Source organism: Artemia sp. Qi Xiang Cuo, chromosome 8 (genome assembly GCF_049724085.1).
Source record: "Artemia sp. Qi Xiang Cuo chromosome 8, ASM4972408v1, whole genome shotgun sequence".
Taxonomy (NCBI): Eukaryota; Metazoa; Arthropoda; class Branchiopoda; order Anostraca; family Artemiidae; genus Artemia; species Artemia sp. Qi Xiang Cuo.
In genome coordinates, this window is record NC_142801.1 from 8,652,580 (window position 1) to 8,680,176 (window position 27,597).

General features: G+C 34.3%; 1 protein-coding gene across 2 annotated transcripts in view; it reads right to left on the reverse strand.

Moving 5' to 3' along the window:
• The window catches only part of LOC148949131 (PAX3- and PAX7-binding protein 1), a 93,391-nt gene that overhangs the window by 1,552 nt on the left and 64,242 nt on the right, over positions 1-27,597 (reverse strand). For both annotated transcript variants that reach the window (XM_089093195.1, XM_089093194.1), the window contains exons 13-15: positions 25,118-25,313; positions 6,405-6,627; positions 5,208-5,332 (exon numbers count right to left, since the gene is read on the reverse strand). In XM_089093195.1, the coding sequence (XP_088949321.1) occupies positions 5,208-5,332; positions 6,405-6,627; positions 25,118-25,313 (544 nt within the window). The remainder of the gene's footprint in view (positions 1-5,207; positions 5,333-6,404; positions 6,628-25,117; positions 25,314-27,597) is intronic.

Below are 27,597 nucleotides of genomic sequence, written 5' to 3' on the forward strand. Positions count from 1 at the left end.
GAGCGTGGGAGGGGGCCTAGTTGCCCTCCATTTTTTTTGGTCACTTAAAAAGGGCACCAGAACTTTTAATTTCCATTCCAATGAGCCCTACCACAATATTCTAGGAAAATGGGTCGATACGATCACCCCTGGAAAAAAAAAACGAAAAAAAAACAAACAAACAAACAAATAAACACGCATCCGTGATCTTTCTTCTGGCAATAAATGCAAAATTCCACATTTTTGTAGATGGGAGCTTGAAACCTCTACAGTAGGGTTTTCTGATACGCTGAATATGATGGTGTGATTTTCATTAAGGTTCTATAATTTTTAGGGGGTCTTTCCTCCTTTTTTCAAAAATCAGCCAAATATTTTCAGGCGCCTAACTTTTGATGGGTAGGATTAAAATTGATGAAAGTTATATATTTGAAATCAGCATTAAAATCTAATTCTTTTGATGTATCTATTTGTATCAAAATACCGTTTTCTAGAGTTTCGGTTACCATTGAGCCGGGTCGCTCCTTACTTACAGTTCGTTACCACGAACTGTTTGATCAAAAATTAATGGAGTGCAATCAGCCCCCCCCCCCTGTCTTTTCGACCCCACTCCGACAACAATGATCATATTTTTAAGATAACAATTTTGTTCAAATAGCCGAAACGTTCAATAACCATTGTTCTGGGGACAACATGACCGCCCAGAGCTCATGGGACAAGGACAATGGTAAATTGCGTAACGTATCCATTGTTTAGACATAGGATATATCAACCTGAAAGGGGGAATGTTTGATCCTGGGTTTGTCCGAAAAGGGTAAGGGTATTGAGGCGAAACTGCAAGAGATTTTAAACAAAATCAAAAGAAACTGTATGCATTTCAGTTGTGAAAAGGGCATATGCGCAATATCTTAGGAACGGTGAAGGGTATTAAGTTAAAATTTTCAGGACTAATACTACTACTTGTACTTTCTTCACGTTCAACCCGCATCCAGACTCATCGTGGTACTTAGCAGACGACGACATGCTTCTTTCCGGAGATTCCGCTCGAAGATGACGGGTACCATGATCTCAATCCAGGGACGATCCCAATGTCGCCCTAATTTTAGGAAGCCCTTAAGATCGAACTTGACTGTCGCGAGCCCCATTTTCTTATGTCCTCCAGCTTTCTTCTTCCATACTAGTGATGGAAGGAATTGACACAGCTATTGCTTATATGCTGTTCTGATCTCTGCATTGTGTGATCATACCACCTCAGACACCCCATTTTAACGACATCAAGGATAAGTGGGCGATCCCCACATCTCCGGACGCGTTGACTATATTTGTTGTCTAATCATTTGTCTCTGCTCAATGTGAATCGAATTCACTTCAGCCCTAAAGAAGCCAAAAGACTATTCAACTTTGCAATCCAATTATTTGAGCAATATTCCCCTTACCCGTCAATCCAAAGTTCTATAGCACAATTATTCTTAAATTTTCTTGCCCAATTATATCAATAACAAGCCTAAGTCTTGATTCTTAAGGAGAAAAACCACAAGAAAACTTTACAAACATGCAAATATGCCTTTCATTAAAACATTTATAATTTAATTTAAAAAAAAAACCTTTCACATAAGAAATTTTTCAAAAAACAGTAAAGACCCTAACAAAATTTTCAGATGGGGAGGGGAGTTAAAACCCCGTCACCCTTCCCCCCTGGATATGGCCTTTGTAGTTACAATAAATAATCGATTTCAACTTAAACTTAACAGAAATTACAACAAATAGGAGTTGGGGTAACATGTGGTTAAGTGTTGGGGTATAAGTGGGCTTTTTATTGTTGAATAACCTCTTTTTAAATTTGTTATTTGTAAGGGTTTCCTAATATATTTATTGCTTCCTGTTGCTGTACAGTATATCTAGTGTGGTCTTTTATTATATTTTATTATATTTGTTACACTTACATATTATATGTATATGTAGTATATAATATTATATATTGCCAGTAAATTAATTTATTTGTTGTATATATATATATATTTATAATATTTTCAGTCGACGTTCAGGTGTTTAGAAGGAGGAGGGCCCGTTAGCCCTACTCCTGCTTGAGGTAGTTTCTAGATGGACCTATGATAGGTCCCTCTGAACCTATCATGTCTCGCAAACAACATCTTTCCCGCTTTGCCCCTCTCATCTTATTTGTCAGCTTTTTTGTTACCAATTATTTTGTGCTGAAAAGGTGTTCCCTTAGCTCGCGTTTTATTTTTACTGTAAGCAACCACGAAACAAATATGATTTACTTATTTTGAAGGAATCCAAAAGGAAGGAAGCCGAGAAGTGGATGCAGATAAATGGATACCACTGCGAGCATGGATATGAGTGCGAGCGGCGCATACAATTATCACGTCCTACCTCTACCTTTCATTTATAAACTACGATTGAAAAGATCCCCCCCGGAAGGTGGGGTGCAGCATCCACATTATATATGAGGCTGTTGGAGTTTCTTAGGATAAGGAGAGGGGACACGTTTCCTTTTGCATATCTATGTCATTTCCTGCTTTGTTTTGTATAGTGTTATTTTTTTTCTATTTATATGCTGTTCCTGTCTAGTTCTTTTCATCTTTATATTAGAAACAGAGCCTGCCAGGCGGCATAAAACAGGACCCCCATCCCCGACACAGAACTTGATGTTCTTGGCCATCCAAAACAATCCTGAGATTTACAAGTCGATCCCCCCCCCCGCTTAATGAATTCTGAAAAATAATTACTTGGTTGGCTTCGGGTACCCGTAACATAACGTTACACGATTGTTTTCAGAGATGATGACTAGTGATTTATTTATAAATAAAAACTTAGTTGCCTAATTAACTAGATAATTAATTAAATAAAAACTGATTAAAATAGATCTAAAAACTAATTAATCTTTAAGTCCAGATATCGTTTACTTTTAGTCAACTTCAAATGTTCCAGGGTCTTTTAATACAGATTAAGAGACCCTGATTATTTCCTAAGTGAAGGTAACACACATAACTAATTTTTAAATATCAATAACAATAAAACAAACTGGCTTTCTGCTTTGTACACACAATAGTTTAAGGTCATTAATGTAAGGATAAGTTTCAAACAGTATAGTTTTAATTCACTGGGAAAACGGTCTCCCAATCTAAACAAAAATGGTTGTTTTCTATGGAAAACAACAGGGAGTTGACTTTTCTTTTTCAACTAAAAATATAGTTTAGCTGAATATTTTTTCTCTCCTTCTTCCACATTTATGTAAAAACAAAAATAGGGTTAAGTGCATGAAGTCATAACTAGAGACATCTATAATGGAGAAATTTGCGAAATACAGATGCCTCTGTGTTCTAAACCCAAACACACAAAGTAAGGAATTTTTCAGCTTGCTAGTTAGAAGTCTGAGGTTTGCTGGCTACAATATAGAGGCTAATACTGAAATATGGACACCAGTAGTAAAAACAGGTCCAGTATGTATTTGAAAGAGGTCATGTCTTCTTGTCGAATTTGTCATGTCTTCTTCTCCCTGTAATGTGTTGCTACAGCAAGGTTCGATCTCAGGGTCCCATATTACCAAACTCTGGCAGATCCAATTGTCTTTCTAATTTTTTCTTGAATATTTAAAAGTAAGTAAGTAATCGGATAACGATGCTTCTTAAATACCAAGGACCCTGCGTCGGCCCTGCAATGCAGCAAGGTTCAATCTCTGGGTCCCATATTACCAAATTGAGGTCACTGCCCCCCCCCCCCTACAGGATGAAGAAAAGTTAGGGGACAACCGGATCCCCTAGGATCAAAAGGAAGGAAGCAATCCAAGATGGACTTCAAAACTTTAAAAGTTACTGACACAGACAGTCAGTGACATCTGTGATTCTCGTTGGTCTGTGAAAAGCGTTAAAATCTACTTTTTTGGCATCTGCACCAACCTAGTCTTTGCATTTATCTTCAGATTTTTAAAACAAGAACTAATGGCATTTACAAATTCGTATGCATTACTGACATCTATTTGAACCATTTAGAGACCAAGCGACTAAGCTCATAGAGCAAACTAAGTGAATAATCATAAAAGTAAATGTTAATAGTAATAATAAATACATAGAATAATAATAGTAATGGAAAAATAATAATAAAAAAGGAGATTTATTGAATGTTTTGATTTTAACGCATCTATTATCTGCTGAAAAAAACTGCAGAATATTTTAGTTTTGCCCAGCAGGCTAGATTTGCTCAACAGGGAGTATTGCGCTCGCCTTGATAAGCATGAGTTAGAAAATATATGTTACCGTGAATGTCCAAAATCTGGTTAATGTCAACATTTACCGGTGAATGTCCAAAATTCCTTTTTCTCGGCTTGGATTCAATTAGCTTTGCGAATCAGCTTTTTCAGTCTTACGCAAACTTTGATGGTAAAAATTAAAGTAAGGTAAGGTTGGGTCATGTTGAATTAGGTTATAAATCTCAGAAATTTGCCAAAAACCTAACCTAACTCAACCAAACCCAACCTAACCTGTCACCATCAAACCTTGCATAAAACTGAAAAAATTGACTGGCAACAACGACTAAATCCAAAGAGAACAAAGGGTGTTTCGAACATTCACTGGTGAATGTAGACATTCACCGACTTCGGACATTCACGGTAACATACACTATACTCATCATATAGTAAATAAAAACCATGTGAATGTCAATATTATGCTTCTGCTTGCAAAAAGAAGACATTAAGTTATAAATTACTTAAGGCACAATTCCCTTCGTGTTAATCAGTATTCTTGCTATACAATGAGATCACCAAGCACTCAGACTCGAAAGAATGGTAAGTCGTTATTTTATTTAGTCTTTTATTTTGTTATTAGTTATTTTATTTATTTATTTTCCTTCTTCTATGCTACATCTTTATAAACTATTTATGCAATACAATTAGCAGAGCCTGTCGGGTGACAGTTATGTAAAAAAGAAACACCCCTCCCCCCCCCCAAAGAAAACTCAATCCCTCCCCTCCCAAAAATTCTTTATTGATCTTTACGCGTAAGATAATGAATAAGTAGCTTTCAAAATAAAACACGAGAGAAGGAAGTTGAAGAAGATTCATAAATGACAGAGAAAATGAGTAACTTCAAGAATAAAACACAAGAGATAAAAAAAGAAAGGAAAGTCAGAAATAACAGATATAAATACTTTCCAGAATAGAAACGGACAAAAAGGGGTGAAGAGAAAATAAGAAAGGGGAGAGGAATAAGTACCTTCCAGAAATTGATGCGCTATCTGCCTGTTGTGCAAGTTGCATTAAATATCTCGTGAATGGTGCTAATTGCTGCAAAGGAGGTTGAATGGTTTTTAACCAACTGTTTGGTAACAAACGTAAAATCTGGAATAAAACTGAGATGAAATGATAATTGTTATATAAAATAATAAAATAAGCATGTGTGAACTTTAAAATGATGAAAGAAAAAACTGTTATCAAAAAATAACAGTTAAGACTTCAAATTTAAATTCTATAAAGGGTCACTTATTGGCATCCAAAATTGTATCAATATTTATGAATTTACATAATAATTACAAAAATGTTATTGTTAAATTTGATAGTTCCTAATAAGTCAGCAATAATTAATAATAAATGTATTTATACAAAAAATTGGATAAAAAAGGGATAAAAATTCTCCAAACACGATGCTGGTATAATGAGTGTCGAACTGAAGTTTCATTTAATTAAATGTCAAATATCAAATAAGTAATGCTAAATTGTAAAATTAAATATTATAAAATATAAAATCTACATATTTTAATATCTTTTTAAAATATTTAGTCTTTAAAATAGATTTTAATATTAAATGTATATAAATATCTAATAAAATACGAAAAAAATTATTTATGGAAAAACAAAATTTAAAATAAAAAAAATGAGTAGTATTTAACCAACTGTTTGGTAGCAAACGTAAAATTTGGAATAGATAAAGAGGTAGTTATGAAATAATAATTTTTATATGAAATAAAAAAGTAATAAAATAAGTATGCCTAACTTTATAAGGACGAAAGGAATATGAAAGAAAAAATTGTTACCACAACACAAGAGTCACGACTTCAAATTTAGAATTTCATAAAGGGTCACTTATTGGCATTCAAAATTGTATTCATATTTACGTATTTACATAATAATTACAAAAATGGTATTATTAAATTTGATAGTTCATAATAAGTTGACAAGAACTAATAATAATTAATTCGTCGAATCGACGTTTTAATTACTTGAATTTTAAATATGAAATAAATATTACAATATTTATTAAGTTTACAATATAGTAAACTTAAATATTACAAATATAAAATTTACAAATTTTAATATCTTTTAAATTATTTAGACTTTAATATCAGCCTTTAATAGTTTCAATAGCTATCAAAGGATTTCAAATCCAATCGCATTTACTAAAATACAAACTTACGTATTTGCACTTTTCTAATTCTGAAGGTATGTCTCTATCAGTAATTGTTCCCATACTTCTTAAAGAGAGCAGGAGGTATCTTGTGAGCAAGTTGTCTAGTGCAAGGGTCCTTAACAGGTCATCACTAAGTATCCCTTCCCAAGTAAGAATATTACCCAATAATTTCACACCAGACCAGAATTGACGATACACGAATTGTTGCCCCATCTTTGTGTCCATTATACTGAAATAAATGAAAAATGAGGTTCAATCGAAAGAAAATAAAATATTAGGGAAATAGCTTAGTGACGAAATGTTTTGAGTCAAGAAAGTGTTATTGTGTTAACTGGTACAACTGTTGACGTATATTTCAAAAATGCAATCAGCATTTTTAAGCCGACGGCTGTTTTGAGCAATGGGTTTCGAAAACTGATCTTTTGGTACCTGTGTCTTATCCAGTACAAACTCGAGAACTGAAGTGCCGGTTGGCTAAACCGGTATAACCGGTTTAACCAACCGGTAGAAGGTATAAACCGGTTGGTTGATCTGAAGATCTAAATTCTCGAGTGTGTACTCAATAATACACATCATTTTTTTTTCTGTAAAATTTCAAATATTAATAACTTGTAGATTCGCAAATAAAATTCCATCTTCAAAGGAAAGCTGTGCATTCTTAAGCGGTTTGTATGTGCCATATGTTTTAGCTTATTCTTTTACTAATTTTCCATCCGAATTCCTTTTTCTTAAACTTGGTGGCCGCTACTACTGGAGACTGCAAATGGATGGATTTTCATTAACACTGAATAAACTTTTTTTTACTTATTTTCTTAAGATATATCTAGCTGTGTAACTTTTCACTCAACCGATTCAATCAATTAAACTTAATTTCCACTGTTCCCGGTGCTTTAAACCACATTCGATTTACTTTAAACTCGAATTATCTATAGTCCAAGCGCCAACTAAAGCTTGTCTCGCTTATTTCTTAGTTGAGGTGATCAGAGTCAGTTTGACAATAGTTTTTGACTATATCAGGCCTCCCGCTAGACTTTTTGTGAAAAATAGGAACTTTATGAACTTTTGATTGCCCTTTTTATGAACCTATTATGAACCTAAATTTACGATATGTGCACCTCAGAAACTGTCCGTGGACACAAAAAAGTGGCAGTTGGTGTTTTCATCACTGGTGCACATATTTTTCTTGTTTTTTTTTTTTTTTTTTTTTTTTTTTTTATGAGTTCATGAGTTCAGTTAAATGTGATAATTTGTATAAAAGTACAAAACACAATAGTACAAAATAGTCCACTCTACTTGTTCCTTTTGTTGGCAAAAAATGACGAAATTAAGGAGGACTTTCATTTGTTTACCCTGCTCTGTATCAACTCAACCTCTCTGACTGCCTCATCTTCTTCGCGCATCTTCCGGCTCAAAGCCTCGATCATACTTTGTGCGAGGCTTATTTCTACAAAGTCTTTGGCATCTATGGCTTTTTTTAGCTTCTCATTAGCTTCTTGAAGAAGCTTTTCTGCTACTTGTCCCTTCTCCTTTTCAACTGACTTCTTCTCAATCAAATCTTTTTCCAGGTGTTCAATGGTCTTCATCTCAGATAACATCCTTCTTTTTTTGCTCTTCATCTCTTCTTCTTCTTTCCTTTTGACTCCTTTTTAGCCTGTCTAGATCACTCAGTTTCCAAGCGCAATTCATAGCTCTGGCACTCATTTCGCTGCAAAATCAACAATTCTCGGTTAATAGGGACTATCTCGGGCTTATTCTCGAACTTCTTTAGAGCTTCAGATACTATCAGTCTAGCATTGAGCATTTTGACTTTCATCGATGATTTTTCCTCGGTCATGATCCGTCCTGACCAGGAAAAATCCCATTCAACGTCAGCGTTCCCATGCGACATACAGAGAGCTGCTTTTACTATCTTTGAAACAAGGGGATATTTTGTCTGTTCTTGATGGTTTTTCAGACTAAAAACCGAGTTCCATAAAACATCAATCCTTGATGAGGTCATGTTCTTAGGTAAACTCGGTTCCAGCTGGAGCAAGTTCCTTTCGTCACTGGCAGCTTCAGTATCCACATGGAAAGGGATAAATCCAACGATTTTCACAAAGTCGCTTGTTCTTGTCTCAGGATTCGAATTATCCAACCGCAGGCACCAGAAATGCTGAAGGGCACTTTGACTTAGTGATTTCTCTTCAATATGGCGGCAAGCGGCCAGCTAAGCAGTTCTGGCACTACTTTTGAAGTTCAGAGCATCAATTTTTTGTACCTTCGACAGGCATTCTTCACGCCGTCACCACATGCTACTTTATCGGATGGAAGAAAATCCCCACTTGAATTCGAGAACTTAGAAAAAGTTTTTTTCCCTTCTGAATATCAGTCAAAGCACTTTGCTTGACAAAACGGCTGGCGGTCATCATTACTAGTCGACGCATTTCGTCGTACAGAATATGGATAAGTGGTTCTTCACGTTGAAACAACTCTGTGAACTGAGCAAATAGCTTTCCCAAAGATATGACAAGAAGGACTAATGCTTTGGTTGTGATAAACTCGAGATTACTAGTTATCTCTCGGCATTCATTGAACTTCATCCATTCTAATCTTTTCTTAGGGATAAATTTCAAGAAATGCACACCGAAAGAATCCCATTGCTCATCAAGTCTCTCAGCTGAAAAAACGAGGGTTAGCCACCGACTTGGCACATGTTTCAGGAAACGATGTGGAGGAAGCTTGAGATTCTCCTGGATGGTACCAAAGTCTTCTAAACGGGCAGGCCAACCACTAAAGAAGTAGAAAATTCGAATCGCAAAATCGGAAACTTTGGATCCCTGATGGTCCAAACCTTTCAAAAAAGCGTTGTAGACTATGTATATGTTGCATGTCCCAATGTCACCTAAGTCTCGATCGATACGCACAGTTCTAATTTCGGAATCAAATAACCTCCAAACTTTCTTGTTGACATTAGGTCCGTCACTCCCCATCATCAAGACTTGACGGAGATCAAGGTTAGCATCCTTTAGAGCTTGTAGTAGGTGCTGGTGTAAATCTTCCGCTTTTGCGTGTCCTATGAAAAAGGACTGTAGGTGGCGTACAGAGACTCTTTCTTCGGTCTCCGACCAGTATCTAATCATGATATTCAACTCCTTTGCACCTTTGGCATTTGTAGTCTCATCGTAAAGCAACGCCAAGTAAGAAGATCCAATGTCTCTTAGAAGGTCCTTACGAAAATGGGGCGACAGCACCTCTGTTATGAGGTATGATACCTTAGTCTCTCCAAGGCTGAGTTCCGCCGACACTTCACCAGGGAACATAGCTTTAAAAATGTTCGCAATGCCATTGCAGGAAGCAGCGCTCATATCACGGATGACATTATTCATGGCCCAAATGAGTTCTGCCTTTAGGACCTTGGCCTTTCTAGAAATCGAATTTATTTCGGAGTTTGACGAGCTAGTTGTATGCAAGACAAGCTGGAGCGGGTCCAATTTCGCTGTAAGATTCAAAACATGCTTTTCGCCCTCTGAGTGTTGGATTATGGAGTTCCATCCTCTAATACTCATAAAGCTTTTGTTACACACTTTGCAGAAAGCTTCTTCGTCACTATTAACACTGCCTGCAAACCAATCACCGACCAAGCGCTTAGTATTGTCCTCTTTTTTAACCATGCCCTATTAAACTTGCATCTGCCCATTTTTAGCTCTTAAGCAGTAACCAAGCAACCATTGGCCCAAAGCAAAAAAGCATTAATATAGCAGCAAACCTTTCCTAAGAAAAAGAGAAAAAGCATTAGTGTGAATCACATGTAAAAAAAAAGAAAAAAAAAGAATAATCAATCAACTTATGATCTTCTGGCAAGAAGTTATGTTACAGCTCATAAGCTTAAATCAACTATTTAGGAATATTACTACTAGAAAACTCTATGAAGGTAGCAAAGACTCAAGCCAGAAAAAGGAAAAGACTAAAAGATAGCTTAGTATAAGAACTAATATCTATATCTATGTATACTATATCTTCTTAGAATATATTGGGGCAATATAGGAACCAAGTTAGATGTAACAATGTCTTTTTGAACAGAAGGAAATGTATGTTCACAAAACCTGCAGTGTTACAGTTTGAAACGTTTTAAATAAAACTCTTGCACATTTGCTTTGCTTGTCTTTAATACGGAAAAAGACAGCAACCGCAAGTGCTTTCCAGCTGATGACAAGAAAAATATGAACTTTATGAACCTTTTTTATAAATTATGAACCATTTATGAACCTAGGTTAAAAATATGAACTTTTTTCATAATTATGAACCCAGTGGGAGGCCTGCTATATCGACCACGCTGAATCTGAACATGGGCGTGGCAAAGCTGGAGATCACGGCTCGACCATGTAAACGAAAAAAAAGCACTGTTGTCAAGTGTGGTTCTTCCACGTCCGTTAGCTACCTAACTACCTTAGCCAATCAGTTATTCTACATAGTGACAAATAAACATTGCTAATGAATGCAATTTGACTAATGCTAGTATCAGGATAGCTAATTAATAGCAGTCTTGATTGATGGGTGTGTATCTGTTAATTACGAACGCAAAGCGAACTAAATTAGGGGCTAATAATGACACTAAATTATAAAAAATAAAAACCCCTCCACCTTTCAATTAATCTTTTATGTCTATGAAGGCTTATCACGGATTTTTGTTAGGGGTGGGGGGAGGCGGGGGGGGGAGGTACAGTAAAAAAATTAAAACGTATCAAAATTTTGTCTATGTGCAATTTTTACGACTCAGAAACAAATTTTAGAGGAGGGAGAGGGGGTGAAAAATTTTCGTGGAGCGCGTGTTCAGTGTCATGAGTTGTGTCAAAACGAAGCTAGAAACAAAATGAGGTACTTATGTATTAAAAGCACTCTTTTGGAAACCAATCACGAAAAAGCCGCCCATTCAAGAGACCGCTATAGAGTAATGCAATACAAGGCGTGGTTTTCATTGCGTTAACGATATTTAAACTGTTTTTTTGGGGGGGGATTAGACGGGGGGGAGAGGTACCTAGGTGAGGTTACGTATTTAATATATGGTATGCTTTGCTAGAAATACACGCTCCTTCATTCCATTGCAATTTTTGATTTGTCTTCTAACTGTAGATTTCTTTTTGTAATATTTTCATTTGCATTTCGATGTGATCCTCGCTATTGCTTGTTCCATAACTTTTGCTTTAGCTGTTCGAAGTCATTTGTCATGTTTTATTATTATGCATGTATCATAGATGCTAAAAACAAACGATAATCCCTGGGCAAAAATGATGTAAGTTGGCCTTTAAATTTCGTAGATTCATTATAATCTGGATTTACAACGATATTGGCAAGAAAAACAGAGCTAATAGCAAATTAAATAGCATATAGCAACTAAAGCTGACACAAAATGGCCAATTCAAGACTATCGTTGGACTCGTGAAAATTGAAATATAAACGTGTCTCCAGCTAACATTTCAAACAGTTCATGGTAACAAACTGTAAGTAAGGAGCAACCTGGCCCATCAAAAGTTAGTCTTATCCATCAAAAGTTGCGTGACAGAGAAAATTTGCCTTGTTTTCGGAAAAAGAGGGAAACACACCCTAAGAGTCATAGAACCTTAATGAAAATTACACCATAAGATTCAACATATAAGAGAATCCTACTATATAAGTTTCAAGCTCCTATCTGCAAAACGTGGAATTTTGTATTTTTTGCCAGAAGAAAGATCATAGATGTGTTTATTTCTTTCGTTTTTTTTCCTAGGGATGATTGTGTCGAACCAGTGGTCCTAGAATATCGCGGGAGGGCTCATTCGAACGAAAATTAAAAGTTCTAATGCTCTTTTTAAGTGACCCAAAAATGGAGGGCAACTAGGCCCCCTCCCACGCTAATTTTTTCCCAGAGTCATTCGATCAAAGTTTCTAGTCATCCATTTCGTTCAGCATGGCTAACAAACATAATGGATATGTCTTTGAGGAGAACTTAATCCCCCACTGTGCCCGGGGGAAGGTCTACAAGTTACGAACTTAGCCCAATGTTTACATATAGTATTGGTTATTGGGAAGTATACAGAAGTTTTCAGGGGGGATTTTTTCTGGTAGTTGGGGGAGGGGGCGGGGGTTACGTGGGAGGATCTTTCCATGGAGGAAGTTTTCAAGGGGGAAGGGACATTGCTATGAAGGGGGTGCCGGATTTCCGGCATTATTTAAAAAAACGATCAGAAATTAAATAATAATAATAAAAAAAAAATTCAACTGAAAATAAGGAGCAACATCAAAATTTAGAACGAACAGAAATTATTACGTGCATGATTGGATTCACCCCCTAGTCATTACCTCACTTTTTATGCTAAAGTTTTTTATGTACTTTCATCTGTGTATTTATTTTAATTAATTGCCTTTGTGATTAAGGGGTCATTCCTAAAGAATAGGAACAAAATTTCAACTTTAGCGTAAAGAGTGAGGTACTGACTAGGAAGCAAACCCCCTAATATACTTAATAAAAATATACGAATATAAAAGTTCGTTACGTAAGTTAATTCGTAAGTTACGTCAGAACGAAATTTCGAGAAAGCCATTTAGCCAAAAAAAAGTAAAATTAATGTGCAAATTTCTATAATAATTTTTAATTATTTATATACAGTGAGCCAAAATCAAAGCTGCATTAATTCAAAACGTTCAGAAATTAAAAAAAAAGTCTTTTTAACTGAAAGTAAGGAGCGACATTAAAACTTACAGAAATTATTCCGTATATGAAAGGGGCTGTCCCCTCCTCAACGCCTCGCTCTTTACGCTAAAGTTTGACTCTGTCTCACAACTTTATTTTTTAAAACAATAAAAACTTTAGGGTAAAGAGCGAGGCGTTGAGGAAGGGACAGCCCCTTTCATATACGTCATAATTTCTGTTCGTTTTAAGTTTTAATGTCGCTCCTTACTTTCAGTTAAAAAAAACTTGATTTTTAATTTAATTTCATAAAAAATGATAGGCCAACAAATACGTAATAGCCTATAACAAAACAAAGTTGATAGTGGGTTGAAAATTAAAGTTGATATTTGGATTCTACGCTGAGTTCTAGCATAGAATATTGTATCACATCACTATTTTGCAAAGATATATTTTCGCATATATTTTTGGCTTACGCTTAAAAAAAATTATGTGGAGCTTTACCAAATAGTTGGAGCTTGGATATGTTCGGCAAAGTGAAGCTGAATATCCAAGGTAATTCCAGTAAAACATAAAAAATCCCATAAATACACTAAATTGCGAGATACGTGCTTTACCTTGAAATAAATCTTCGAATTTTGAAATTTTCAGGGAAAAACTATTAAATATTAGCCTATAGCTCCGGGACTATACAAGGTATCAGAAAAAACGAACATATTCTAAGAAACCACTATATTAGGAATAAATTCTAGATACCATGAAACTAAATTGGAATGGTACAGCCTTGAAAAAAAACAGTCTGTACACACTTTGCAGGACTAAAAAGGGTGTTTTTTGGATTTTTGAAGTTTAAGCCGTCACCTCCGGCTTTGCCACCAGCCATATTCAGATTCAGCGTGGTCAATATATCGGAAACTATAGTCAAACTGACCTTTCTGATCCTCTAGTTGTCACATTACAGGGGTCTGGCGCCCATGCTACTACCCTTTAGATAATTTAGCATAGGGTTTGCAGATGTCTTGTGTATCTGCCAGATGGCTGGAAATCTCAGCCATAACAGCTAAAATACACCAAACTTAACGTTTTTAGGGGAAAATTTGAACTAAATAGAGATGTCAAATTTTTAGAAAACAAGATTCCGTGTCTTTGACACGAAAGACGACACGAAAATACCGTTCAATGGAATTAAGCAGTTCTGGCACGAATTCAATTCTTCCTTCCTTTTTATCCTTCGCAGATTCACACACGCTAAACTAATACATTCCTTCATTCCATTGCAATATTGCTTTATCTTCTAACCGCAGATTTTGTTGCGCAGTATTTTCGTTTGCAATTCAATGTGATTTTTGCTTCTTCTTGTTCCATGCCTTTATCTTTAGCTGTTCAGAGTGATTTGTCATCTTGTGTAATTGTATATGCGTCTTAGATACTGAAAATGACACAACCACTCCAGGGGTATAATGATGTAATTTTGGCTCTTGAAATGTTTATGAATGTGACGTAACTCACACACTTTTTTTCAAAATTAAGACTCTAAATGAATTTTATCAAATTCGTGATCTATCTACATCGTTTTTTCAGACCAGACAATCCCAGGGTGTCAATTTTCACAAACAAATATGAAGCCGTTTTCGAATATATACTTTCAAGACAATGGAACTGAGGAAGTTTATTTTTTAAATATCCGAAAACTTACTACTTAGAACAGCAAAATTACTAAAAAATATCATTTATCTCAAAATTTGACAAAATCTTCATTCAACACTATTTAAGTTGGTTTACTTACCTTTTGGGCTTTAGTGGAATTAATAGTTTCTGGAATGAAGGTGCGCCCAAAAAGTAACGAGAACAAGACTTTACACCGGAAACCATTCATCACATTTTAGTGCTTTGATTCTAGTAAATTCTAATCATAATTAATTCTTCAATTCTAATTAATTAAAATTTTTTAGGTATAATTCTTGAAAATTCTTCAAAATATTTCCCTTGGGCGTTTATGCACAGATATTAATGTAATATTCATAATTCGTACATTCCCTGGAAATCAGCTTACAGAATGCCTTTTAAGGAGGTGGTTACGGAATTCTGGATAGCGGCAAAAAGCAACCTTTCAGGACAGCTTTATAATTTGGAAAGAGGAAAAGTCTGAAATGAAATCAGGACTATAAAAAGGATGTGTGAAAGTTTCAACTCCTATCCGGGTCAGGTATAACGTCATATGGGAAGGTGGTGTGGCTCGGAGCGTTGCTGTGGTGGAACTTCCACATTTTAGTGCTGCTGGACAAGGACACTGGCAGAAAGTGGCATTGAGTTTGTCCTTGAGTCGCAAACTCACTATAAACCACCCTACAGTTATTGAAAAGAGTGAATACGGTCTTCACTTTGGACTCAACCGTTCTTACCTTCTTGGGGCGCAGGGACAACTTTATAGCTCATTCAGATCTCCGGTGTTTGGTCTCAAAGTCATAATGGAAGATTCATGTTTCATGACCAGTTATTGAAGTATCTAAAATTCTGCTTCACCCTCCAAAACCTCCACTGTTTCATGGCACAGATCAACTCAACGTTGTTTCGTTCATCATTCAGCACTTATGACACCAATTTTGTACAAAATTTTCTCACGTTAAGATTTTCGGTTAAATTATTGTGGACCGATGACTTACGTATGTTACTTTCTTCCAATATTAATTGTCCGATGGTTTGGGTTAAAGAGTTCTATAGGTTTTGACATGTTTCCGAACTCACCGAAGAGAGCCCAGAACAATCTTTATCTTCAGCTGTCCCCCCACCGTCTTTGAAGTCCTTATAAAAACAACAAACCTAGCTTTCGATACGACATTGTCTCTCTCGGCATACTCAATGAAGGTAAGAATTTCTTAACGTATTGCTGCTCTATCGTCAGCTCCATTTTCTGCTTTTTATTCATCGATCAAAATGAAAAAAAAATATTATGGAACGATCGACCCTCACTTTTTTACTCCTGAGAAGGGGCTGGCACACAGTGTGATGCTTAGGCAAAACTTCTACCACCGACACAACCCACTGAGTGTTCTGCTGGCGATTGGAACGTCATCCGGTAGCCAGTCTTATTACTTTTTGGACGGAGCTAAAAATAATTTTTGAGGGTGAACTAATTAAACCTTAAAACAAAAAATAAATTTCAGCTATGGGCATCTTTGTTTATAAGGAAAATTAAAGAAGGAAACACGGAGGAGAGAAAAATTAGCAAATTTATAGTTGCAGAAACGATTTTTTTTTTTTTTTTTTTTTTTTTTTTTTTTTTTAATGGAGTGGAATATATTTGGAATGAAGCCCACAAAAACAAAACAGAACAAAACACAGAAAAAAAAGAAAAAAACAAAGAAAAGAAGGATAATTGTTTCAAATAAATACTTCCTTCAGTTTTGGTATACAGTGGAATAAATACTTTCAGGGGGCTGGATAAATAAATAAGGAATAAATGTTCAAGGCAGAATAGATTTAGGCTCTGGGAATTTGAGTTTCTAGGGAAAATAATAGAGGGAAAAATAGGAGGAGAACAAAGCACCAACTTAAAATAGCAGAAATCCCTTCATTTACTTTTGGAATAGACTGGAATAAATACTTTCAAGGAGCGGAATAAATAAATAGGTAATAAATATTCAAGGCAGAATAGATTTAGGCTCTGGGAATTTGAGTTTCTAGGGAAAATAATAGAGGGAAAAATAGGAGGAGAACAAAGCACCAACTTAAAATAGCAGAAATCCCTTCACTTACTTTTGGAATAGACTGGAATAAATACATTCAAGGAGCGGAATAAATAAATAGGTAATAAATATTCAAGGCAGAATAGATTTAGGCTCTGGGAATTTGAGTTTCTAGGGAAAATGTTAGAGGGAAAAATAGGAGGAGAACAAAGCACCAACTTAAAATAGCAGAAATCCCTTCACTTACTTTTGGAATAGACTGGAATAAATACTTTCAAGGAGCGGAATAAATAAATAGGTAATAAATATTCAAGGCAGAATAGATTTCGGCTCTGGGAATTTGAGTTTCTAGGGAAAATAATAGAGGGAAAAATAGGAGGAGAACAAAGCACCAACTTAAAATAGCAGAAATCCCTTCACTTACTTTTGGAATAGACTGGAATAAATACTTTCAAGGAGCGGAATAAATAAATAGGTAATAAATATTCAAGGCAGAATAGATTTAGGCTAGGGGAATTTGAGTCTCTAGGGAAAATAATAGAGGGAAAAATAGGAGGAGAACAAAGCACCAACTTAAAATAGCAGAAATCCCTTCACTTACTTTTGGAATAGACTGGAATAAATACTTTCAAGGAGCGGAATAAATAAATAGGTAATAAATATTCAAGGCAGAATAGATTTAGGCTAGGGGAATTTGAGTTTCTAGGGAAAATAATAGAGGGAAAAATAGGAGGAGAACAAAGCACCAACTTAAAATAGCAGAAATCCCTTCACTTACTTTTGGAATAGACTGGAATAAATACTTTCAAGGAGCGGAATAAATAAATAGGTAATAAATATTCAAGGCAGAATAGATTTAGGCTCGGGGACTTTGAGTTTCTAGGGAAAATAATAGAGGGAAAAATAGGAGGAGAACAAAGCACCAACTTAAAATAGCAGAAATCCCTTCACTTACTTTTGGAATAGACTGGAATAAATACTTTCAAGGAGCGGAATAAATAAATAGGTAATAAATATTCAAGGCAGAATAGATTTAGGCTCTGGGAATTTGAGTTTCTAGGGAAAATAATAGAGGGAAAAATAGGAGGAGAACAAAGCACCAACTTAAAATAGCAGAAATCCCTTCACTTACTTTTGGAATCGACTGGAATAAATACTTTCAAGGAGCGGAATAAATAAATAGGTAATAAATATTCAAGGCAGAATAGATTTAGGCTAGGGGAATTTGAGTTTCTAGGGAAAATAATAGAGGGAAAAATAGGAGGAGAACAAAGCACCAACTTAAAATAGCAGAAATCCCTTCACTTACTTTTGGAATAGACTGGAATAAATACTTTCAAGGAGCGGAATAAATAAATAGGTAATAAATATTCAAGGCAGAATAGATTTAGGCTAGGGGAATTTGAGTTTCTAGGGAAAATAATAGAGGGAAAAATAGGAGGAGAACAAAGCACCAACTTAAAATAGCAGAAATCCCTTCACTTACTTTTGGAATAGACTGGAATAAATACTTTCAAGGAGCGGAATAAATAAATAGGTAATAAATATTCAAGGCAGAATAGATTTAGGCTAGGGGAATTTGAGTCTCTAGGGAAAATAATAGAGGGAAAAATAGGAGGAGAACAAAGCACCAACTTAAAATAGCAGAAATCCCTTCACTTACTTTTGGAATAGACTGGAATAAATACTTTCAAGGAGAGGAATAAATAAATAGGTAATAAATATTCAAGGCAGAATAGATTTAGGCTAGGGGAATTTGAGTTTCTAGGGAAAATAATAGAGGGAAAAATAGGAGGAGAACAAAGCACCAACTTAAAATAGCAGAAATCCCTTCACTTACTTTTGGAATCGACTGGAATAAATACTTTCAAGGAGCGGAATAAATAAATAGGTAATAAATATTCAAGGCAGAATAGATTTAGGCTAGGGGAATTTGAGTCTCTAGGGAAAATAATAGAGGGAAAAATAGGAGGAGAACAAAGCACCAACTTAAAATAGCAGAAATCCCTTCATTTACTTTTGGAATAGACTGGAATAAATACTTTCAAGGAGCGGAATAAATAAATAGGTAATAAATATTCAAGGCAGAATAGATTTAGGCTCTGGGAATTTGAGTTTCTAGGGAAAATAATAGAGGGAAAAATAGGAGGAGAACAAAGCACCAACTTAAAATAGCAGAAATCCCTTCACTTACTTTTGGAATAGACTGGAATAAATACTTTCAAGGAGCGGAATAAATAAATAGGTAATAAATATTCAAGGCAGAATAGATTTAGGCTAGTGGAATTTGAGTCTCTAGGGAAAATAATAGAGGGAAAAATAGGAGGAGAACAAAGCACCAACTTAAAATAGCAGAAATCCCTTCACTTACTTTTGGAATAGACTGGAATAAATACTTTCAAGGAGCGGAATAAATAAATAGGTAATAAATATTCAAGGCAGAATAGATTTAGGCTAGGGGAATTTGAGTCTCTAGGGAAAATAATAGAGGGAAAAATAGGAGGAGAACAAAGCACCAACTTAAAATAGCAGAAATCCCTTCACTTACTTTTGGAATAGACTGGAATAAATACTTTCAAGGAGCGGAATAAATAAATAGGTAATAAATATTCAAGGCAGAATAGATTTAGGCTCTGGGAATTTGAGTTTCTAGGGAAAATAATAGAGGGAAAAATAGGAGGAGAACAAAGCACCAACTTAAAATAGCAGAAATCCCTTCACTTACTTTTGGAATCGACTGGAATAAATACTTTCAAGGAGCGGAATAAATAAATAGGTAATAAATATTCAAGGCAGAATAGATTTAGGCTAGGGGAATTTGAGTCTCTAGGGAAAATAATAGAGGGAAAAATAGGAGGAGAACAAAGCACCAACTTAAAATAGCAGAAATCCCTTCACTTACTTTTGGAATAGACTGGAATAAATACTTTCAAGGAGCGGAATAAATAAATAGGTAATAAATATTCAAGGCAGAATAGATTTAGGCTAGGGGATTTTGAGTTTCTAGTGAAAATAATAGAGGGAAAAATAGGAGGAGAACAAAGCACCAACTTAAAATAGCAGAAATCCCTTCACTTACTTTTGGAATAGACTGGAATAAATACTTTCAAGGAGCGGAATAAATAAATAGGTAATAAATATTCAAGGCAGAATAGATTTAGGCTATGGGAATTTGAGTTTCTAGGGAAAATAATAGAGGGAAAAATAGGAGGAGAACAAAGCACCAACTTAAAATAGCAGAAATCCCTTCACTTACTTTTGGAATAGACTGGAATAAATACTTTCAAGGAGCGGAATAAATAAATAGGTAATAAATATTCAAGGCAGAATAGATTTAGGCTAGGGGAATTTGAGTCTCTAGGGAAAATAATAGAGGGAAAAATAGGAGGAGAACAAAGCACCAACTTAAAATAGCAGAAATCCCTTCACTTACTTTTGGAATAGACTGGAATAAATACTTTCAAGGAGCGGAATAAATAAATAGGTAATAAATATTCAAGGCAGAATAGATTTAGGCTAGGGGAATTTGAGTTTCTAGGGAAAATAATAGAGGGAAAAATAGGAGGAGAACAAAGCACCAACTTAAAATAGCAGAAATCCCTTCACTTACTTTTGGAATAGACTGGAATAAATACTTTCAAGGAGCGGAATAAATAAATAGGTAATAAATATTCAAGGCAGAATAGATTTAGGCTAGGGGAATTTGAGTCTCTAGGGAAAATAATAGAGGGAAAAATAGGAGGAGAACAAAGCACCAACTTAAAATAGCAGAAATCCCTTCACTTACTTTTGGAATAGACTGGAATAAATACTTTCAAGGAGCGGAATAAATAAATAGGTAATAAATATTCAAGGCAGAATAGATTTAGGATAGGGGAATTTGAGTTTCTAGGGAAAATAATAGAGGGAAAAATAGGAGGAGAACAAAGCACCAACTTAAAATAGCAGAAATCCCTTCACTTACTTTTGGAATAGACTGGAATAAATACTTTCAAGGAGCGGAATAAATAAATAGGTAATAAATATTCAAGGCAGAATAGATTTAGGCTAGGGGAATTTGAGTTTCTAGGGAAAATAATAGAGGGAAAAATAGGAGGAGAACAAAGCACCAACTTAAAATAGCAGAAATCCCTTCACTTACTTTTGGAATAGACTGTAATAAATACTTTCAAGGAGCTGAATAAATAAATAGGTAATAAATATTCAAGGCAGAATAGATTTAGGCTCTGGGAATTTGAGTTTCTAGGGAAAATAATAGAGGGAAAAATAGGAGGAGAACAAAGCACCAACTTAAAATAGCAGAAATCCCTTCACTTACTTTTGGAATAGACTGGAATAAATACTTTCAAGGAGCGGAATAAATAAATAGGTAATAAATATTCAAGGCAGAATAGATTTAGGCATGGGGAATTTGAGTTTCTAGGGAAAATAATAGAGGGAAAAATAGGAGGAGAACAAAGCACCAACTTAAAATAGCAGAAATCCCTTCACTTACTTTTGGAATAGACTGGAATAAATACTTTCAAGGAGCGGAATAAATAAATAGGTAATAAATATTCAAGGCAGAATAGATTTAGGCTAGGGGAATTTGAGTTTCTAGGGAAAATAATAGAGCGAAAAATAGGAGGAGAACAAAGCACCAACTTAAAATAGCAGAAATCCCTTCACTTACTTTTGGAATAGACTGGAATAAATACTTTCAAGGAGCGGAATAAATAAATAGGTAATAAATATTCAAGGCAGAATAGATTTAGGCTAGGGGAATTTGAGTCTCTAGTGAAAATAATAGAGGGAAAAATAGGAGGAGAACAAAGCACCAACTTAAAATAGCAGAAATCCCTTCACTTACTTTTGGAATAGACTGGAATAAATACTTTCAAGGAGCGGAATAAATAAATAGGTAATAAATATTCAAGGCAGAATAGATTTAGGCTAGGGGAATTTGAGTTTCTAGGGAAAATAATAGAGGGAAAAATAGGAGGAGAACAAAGCACCAACTTAAAATAGCAGAAATCCCTTCACTTACTTTTGGAATCGACTGGAATAAATACTTTCAAGGAGCGGAATAAATAAATAGGTAATAAATATTCAAGGCAGAATAGATTTAGGCTAGGGGAATTTGAGTCTCTAGGGAAAATAATAGAGGGAAAAATAGGAGGAGAACAAAGCACCAACTTAAAATAGCAGAAATCCCTTCACTTACTTTTGGAATAGACTGGAATAAATACTTTCAAGGAGCGGAATAAATAAATAGGTAATAAATATTCAAGGCAGAATAGATTTAGGCATGGGGAATTTGAGTTTCTAGGGAAAATAATAGAGGGAAAAATAGGAGGAGAACAAAGCACCAACTTAAAATAGCAGAAATCCCTTCACTTACTTTTGGAATAGACTGGAATAAATACTTTCAAGGAGCGGAATAAATAAATAGGTAATAAATATTCAAGGCAGAATAGATTTAGGCTATGGGAATTTGAGTTTCTAGGGAAAATAATAGAGGGAAAAATAGGAGGAGAACAAAGCACCAACTTAAAATAGCAGAAATCCCTTCACTTACTTTTGGAATCGACTGGAATAAATACTTTCAAGGAGCGGAATAAATAAATAGGTAATAAATATTCAAGGCAGAATAGATTTAGGCTAGGGGAATTTGAGTTTCTAGGGAAAATAATAGAGGGAAAAATAGGAGGAGAACAAAGCACCAACTTAAAATAGCAGAAATCCCTTCACTTACTTTTGGAATAGACTGGAATAAATACTTTCAAGGAGCGGAATAAATAAATAGGTAATAAATATTCAAGGCAGAATAGATTTAGGCTAGGGGAATTTGAGTTTCTAGGGAAAATAATAGAGGGAAAAATAGGAGGAGAACAAAGCACCAACTTAAAATAGCAGAAATCCCTTCACTTACTTTTGGAATAGACTGGAATAAATACTTTCAAGGAGCGGAATAAATAAATAGGTAATAAATATTCAAGGCAGAATAGATTTAGGCTCGGGGAATTTGAGTTTCTAGTGAAAATAATAGAGGGAAAAATAGGAGGAGAACAAAGCACCAACTTAAAATAGCAGAAATCCCTTCACTTACTTTTGGAATAGACTGGAATAAATACTTTCAAGGAGCGTAATAAATAAATAGGTAATAAATATTCAAGGCAGAATAGATTTAGGCTCTGGGAATTTGAGTTTCTAGGGAAAATAATAGAGGGAAAAATAGGAGGAGAACAAAGCACCAACTTAAAATAGCAGAAATCCCTTCACTTACTTTTGGAATAGACTGGAATAAATACTTTCAAGGAGCGTAATAAATAAATAGGTAATAAATATTAAAGGCAGAATAGATTTAGGCTCTGGGAATTTGAGTTTCTAGGGAAAATAATAGAGGGAAAAATAGGAGGAGAACAAAGCACCAACTTAAAATAGCAGAAATCCCTTCACTTACTTTTGGAATAGACTGGAATAAATACTTTCAAGGAGCGGAATAAATAAATAGGTAATAAATATTCAAGGCAGAATAGATTTAGGCTCTGGGAATTTGAGTTTCTAGGGAAAATAATAGAGGGAAAAATAGGAGGAGAACAAAGCACCAACTTAAAATAGCAGAACTCCCTTCACTTACTTTTGGAATAGACTGGAATAAATACTTTCAAGGAGCGGAATAAATAAATAGGTAATAAATATTCAAGGCAGAATAGATTTAGGCTAGGGGAATTTGAGTCTCTAGGGAAAATAATAGAGGGAAAAATAGGAGGAGAACAAAGCACCAACTTAAAATAGCAGAAATCCCTTCACTTACTTTTGGAATAGACTTGAATAAATACTTTCAAGGAGCGGAATAAATAAATAGGTAATAAATAGTCAAGGCAGAATAGATTTAGGCTAGGGGAATTTGAGTTTCTAGGGAAAATAATAGAGGGAAAAATAGGAGGAGAACAAAGCACCAACTTAAAATAGCAGAAATCCCTTCACTTACTTTTGGAATAGACTGGAATAAATACTTTCAAGGAGCGGAATAAATAAATAGGTAATAAATATTAAAGGCATAATAGATTTAGGCTCTGGGAATTTGAGTTTCTAGGGAATATAATAGAGGGAAAAATAGGAGGAGAACAAAGCACCAACTTAAAATAGCAGAAATCCCTTCACTTACTTTTGGAATAGACTGGAATAAATACTTTCAAGGAGCGGAATAAATAAATAGGTAATAAATATTCAAGGCAGAATAGATTTAGGCTCTGGGAATTTGAGTTTCTAGGGAAAATAATCGAGGGAAAAATAGGAGGAGAACAAAGCACCAACTTAAAATAGCAGAAATCCCTTCACTTACTTTTGGAATAGACTGGAATAAATACTTTCAAGGAGCGGAATAAATAAATAGGTAATAAATATTCAAGGCAGAATAGATTTAGGCTAGGGGAATTTGAGTTTCTATGGAAAATAATAGAGGTAAAAATAGGAGGAGAACAAAGCACCAACTTAAAATAGCAGAAATCCCTTCACTTACTTTTGGAATAGACTGGAATAAATACTTTCAAGGAGCGGAATAAATAAATAGGTAATAAATATTCAAGGCAGAATAGATTTAGGCTAGGGGAATTTGAGTCTCTAGGGAAAATAATAGAGGGAAAAATAGGAGGAGAACAAAGCACCAACTTAAAATAGCAGAAATCCCTTCACTTACTTTTGGAATAGACTGGAATAAATACTTTCATGGAGCGGAATAAATAAATAGGTAATAAATATTCAAGGCAGAATAGATTTAGGCTAGGGGAATTTGAGTTTCTAGGGAAAATAATAGAGGGAAAAATAGGAGGAGAACAAAGCACCAACTTAAAATAGCAGAAATCCCTTCACTTACTTTTGGAATCGACTGGAATAAATACTTTCAAGGAGCGGAATAAATAAATAGGTAATAAATATTCAAGGCAGAATAGATTTAGGCTAGGGGAATTTGAGTCTCTAGGGAAAATAATAGAGTGAAAAATAGGAGGAGAACAAAGCACCAACTTAAAAAAGCAGAAATCCCTTCACTTACTTTTGGAATAGACTGGAATAAATACTTTCAAGGAGCGGAATAAATAAATAGGTAATAAATATTCAAGGCAGAATAGATTTAGGCTAGGGGAATTTGAGTCTCTAGGGAAAATAATAGAGAGAAACACACGAGAAAAAAGCACCAATTTAGAATAGCAAAATCTCTTCACTTACTTTTTGGGACAGACTGGAATAAAAAATTTCAAGAAGCGGAATAAATAAATACGTAATAAATATTAAAGTCAAAAATAGACTTAGTCTATTGGCATCCGAGTCTCTAGGGAAAATAATAGAGGGAAACAGAAAAGGAGAAAAAAAAACATCAATTTACACCAGCAGAAGTCCCCTTCACTTACTTTTTGGGATAGAGTGGAATAAATACATCATTATCCAGGGCACTACGGAGTCGCTCGACGCAAGCCCGTATTAACCTTTGAAATGGTTTTGAGTTTCCAGTAACTGTTGGAAAATTACTAGTCAAATATCGTACACCATTTACGGCTTGGCGTGTTTGACGTGTCGATAATGGGTCATAAGCAAGCTCTACAACCTCTGAAATGAAAAGAAGAATTAAAAAGAAGCTTGAATAGTCTGGAATATATATGAGCCGTTCAGAACCCGATTCCATCAACACTACTTTTAATGTTTTGGGAACTTTGAGATCTAAGTACGAAATTCGCTCTTACTTTAATTACTTGCTAAATTGAATCTTATGTTAATTTACTTTAATTAGTTATTTAATTAGTCAATTGCTATTCGATTACTTTATTCATACGTTAATTAATTTTCTAATTACTTAATTACTGTTGAAATACTTCAAACTCACTTTAATTACTTACCAAATTGAATCTAATGTTAATTTAATTGAATAAGTTTATTCGTACTTCAATAAACTTTCTAATGAATTAAATTATAGTTGAAATACTTTAAACTCACTTTAGTTACCTACTAAATTGACTCAAATGCTAACTTACTTAAATTTATTATTTAATTACTCAACTGCTATTTGATTAGTTTAATCTTACTTTAATAAGTTTCCTAATGCATTAAATTACTGTTTAAATACTTTAAGTTCACTTTAATCACTTACTAAATTGACTGTTATGCTAATTTACCTTAATTATTTATTTCATTATTCATTTACTTTTTGATTCGTTTATTCCTGCTTTAATATTAATTGCTGTTGAACTACTTCAAACTCACTTTAATTACTTACTAAATTTACTCGTTGAACGTATATATGCACTAACGTTAATATACTTTAACGTTAATATACTCTAACATTAATATAATCTAACGTTAATAAATTTTAACGTTAATATAACGTTAATAAACACTCAGGATTAGCACCACACATGACGAGCCGGTTCAGGATACTAAACTGTCTATTTTGGCAATGTCAGATTTAATTAAAAATTTCATTTTTCATTAAGTAAATTGGACCAAGTCCAGACCGAAATCTAAATAAACGTATTTACCATACTAAACATACCAAACACACAAAACTACCAAATATCAGTTTCAGATTAGGACGTTTTCGAGGGGTAAGCAATTTGTTCTTTTTTTTGGAGCTACCTTCCTCGTGTTCCGATTTTAACTTGAACATATCAAGATATTATGGTACCTTTGAAGTTGGTGAGACAATGAATGCCATATACATCAGTCTTTCAGCTGGACTGTATTCCATCGATGTGAGATATTTTGAGTGGTAATGTTGTATTTTTTTTGTAAACACAAACGTGTTTATCACCAGTTAGAACACTTATTTTTTATTATATTTTTTCTTGCTCTTCTGGTCCCATTGTTTAAAGAGTTTAAAGAAATTATTATAATTTATGAAGGCTACGCCTTTCTATCTTTCAGAGCCAATAGCCACTCTGAGACTGCAACCGGGTATTATTTCAAAAGTAAGGTGAATAAGGAACAGCAGAATGTTGCTCCTCTTTAGCGTTAATAGAGCGATTAACGTTCTCCTTAGTGTTAATACAACTATTAACGTTATTCATGTTGTTGAATTAAACAAACATTTTCCATTAAAGGTTTTCCAAAGTAAAGAGCAAAAAGTAAAGAGCCTTATTAAAAAAATAAAGCGAGCAGCATTAAAGTCATGCAGTAATACAAACTTAAAACTAGAAGAAATGATTTTGAATAAATAAATAAAAGCAAAAACATGAAAAAACACATTTAACATAAAAACAACAGGCATTAAAATGGATGACCTAATATGAATAGAAATTAATATTGATGTCCAAGTCACGACTTCGAACGAAAAGATATTACAACAAATACGAGTGGGCTACCACCCTCCTCAACTCACGAAAGACAAAGGCGTCATTTGTGCTTTACTGAAAACTATGCATGTTTCTACAATTGTGTTATTTTTATGTTTGATGTGATTACCCATTTTAATTTGTGTTTTTTTTAAGTTGGATTTGTTATATGACGTTATTTCTGCTCTTTTTGGGTTTTATTATGACTCATTACATATCTTTGAAAAAGTTTTTGAAATGAATTTATGTTTGTCTTCTAATTAATATAATTATAGTATGGGTTAATTGTAGGAATGTTTTAAGTTTTCTATTTCCAGTTCTTCCGCTTGAGAAAGAAAATGTTCGACTTAATTCAAAATTTGAAAACTCAGTCCAAACATTCAATTACCCGTATTTGTGCGCAATAATTTTAAAGAATATTTAAATTCTTAAAAATTCTTAATATTTAATATTAATTTAATTTGAAATTCTTAATATTTATATTCTTAAAATATTTATAAAATTCGGGGTGGATGAGGAGGGTGAGAGCTGTTTGAGTTTGAATCTCATCCTAATATTCAGGGCAA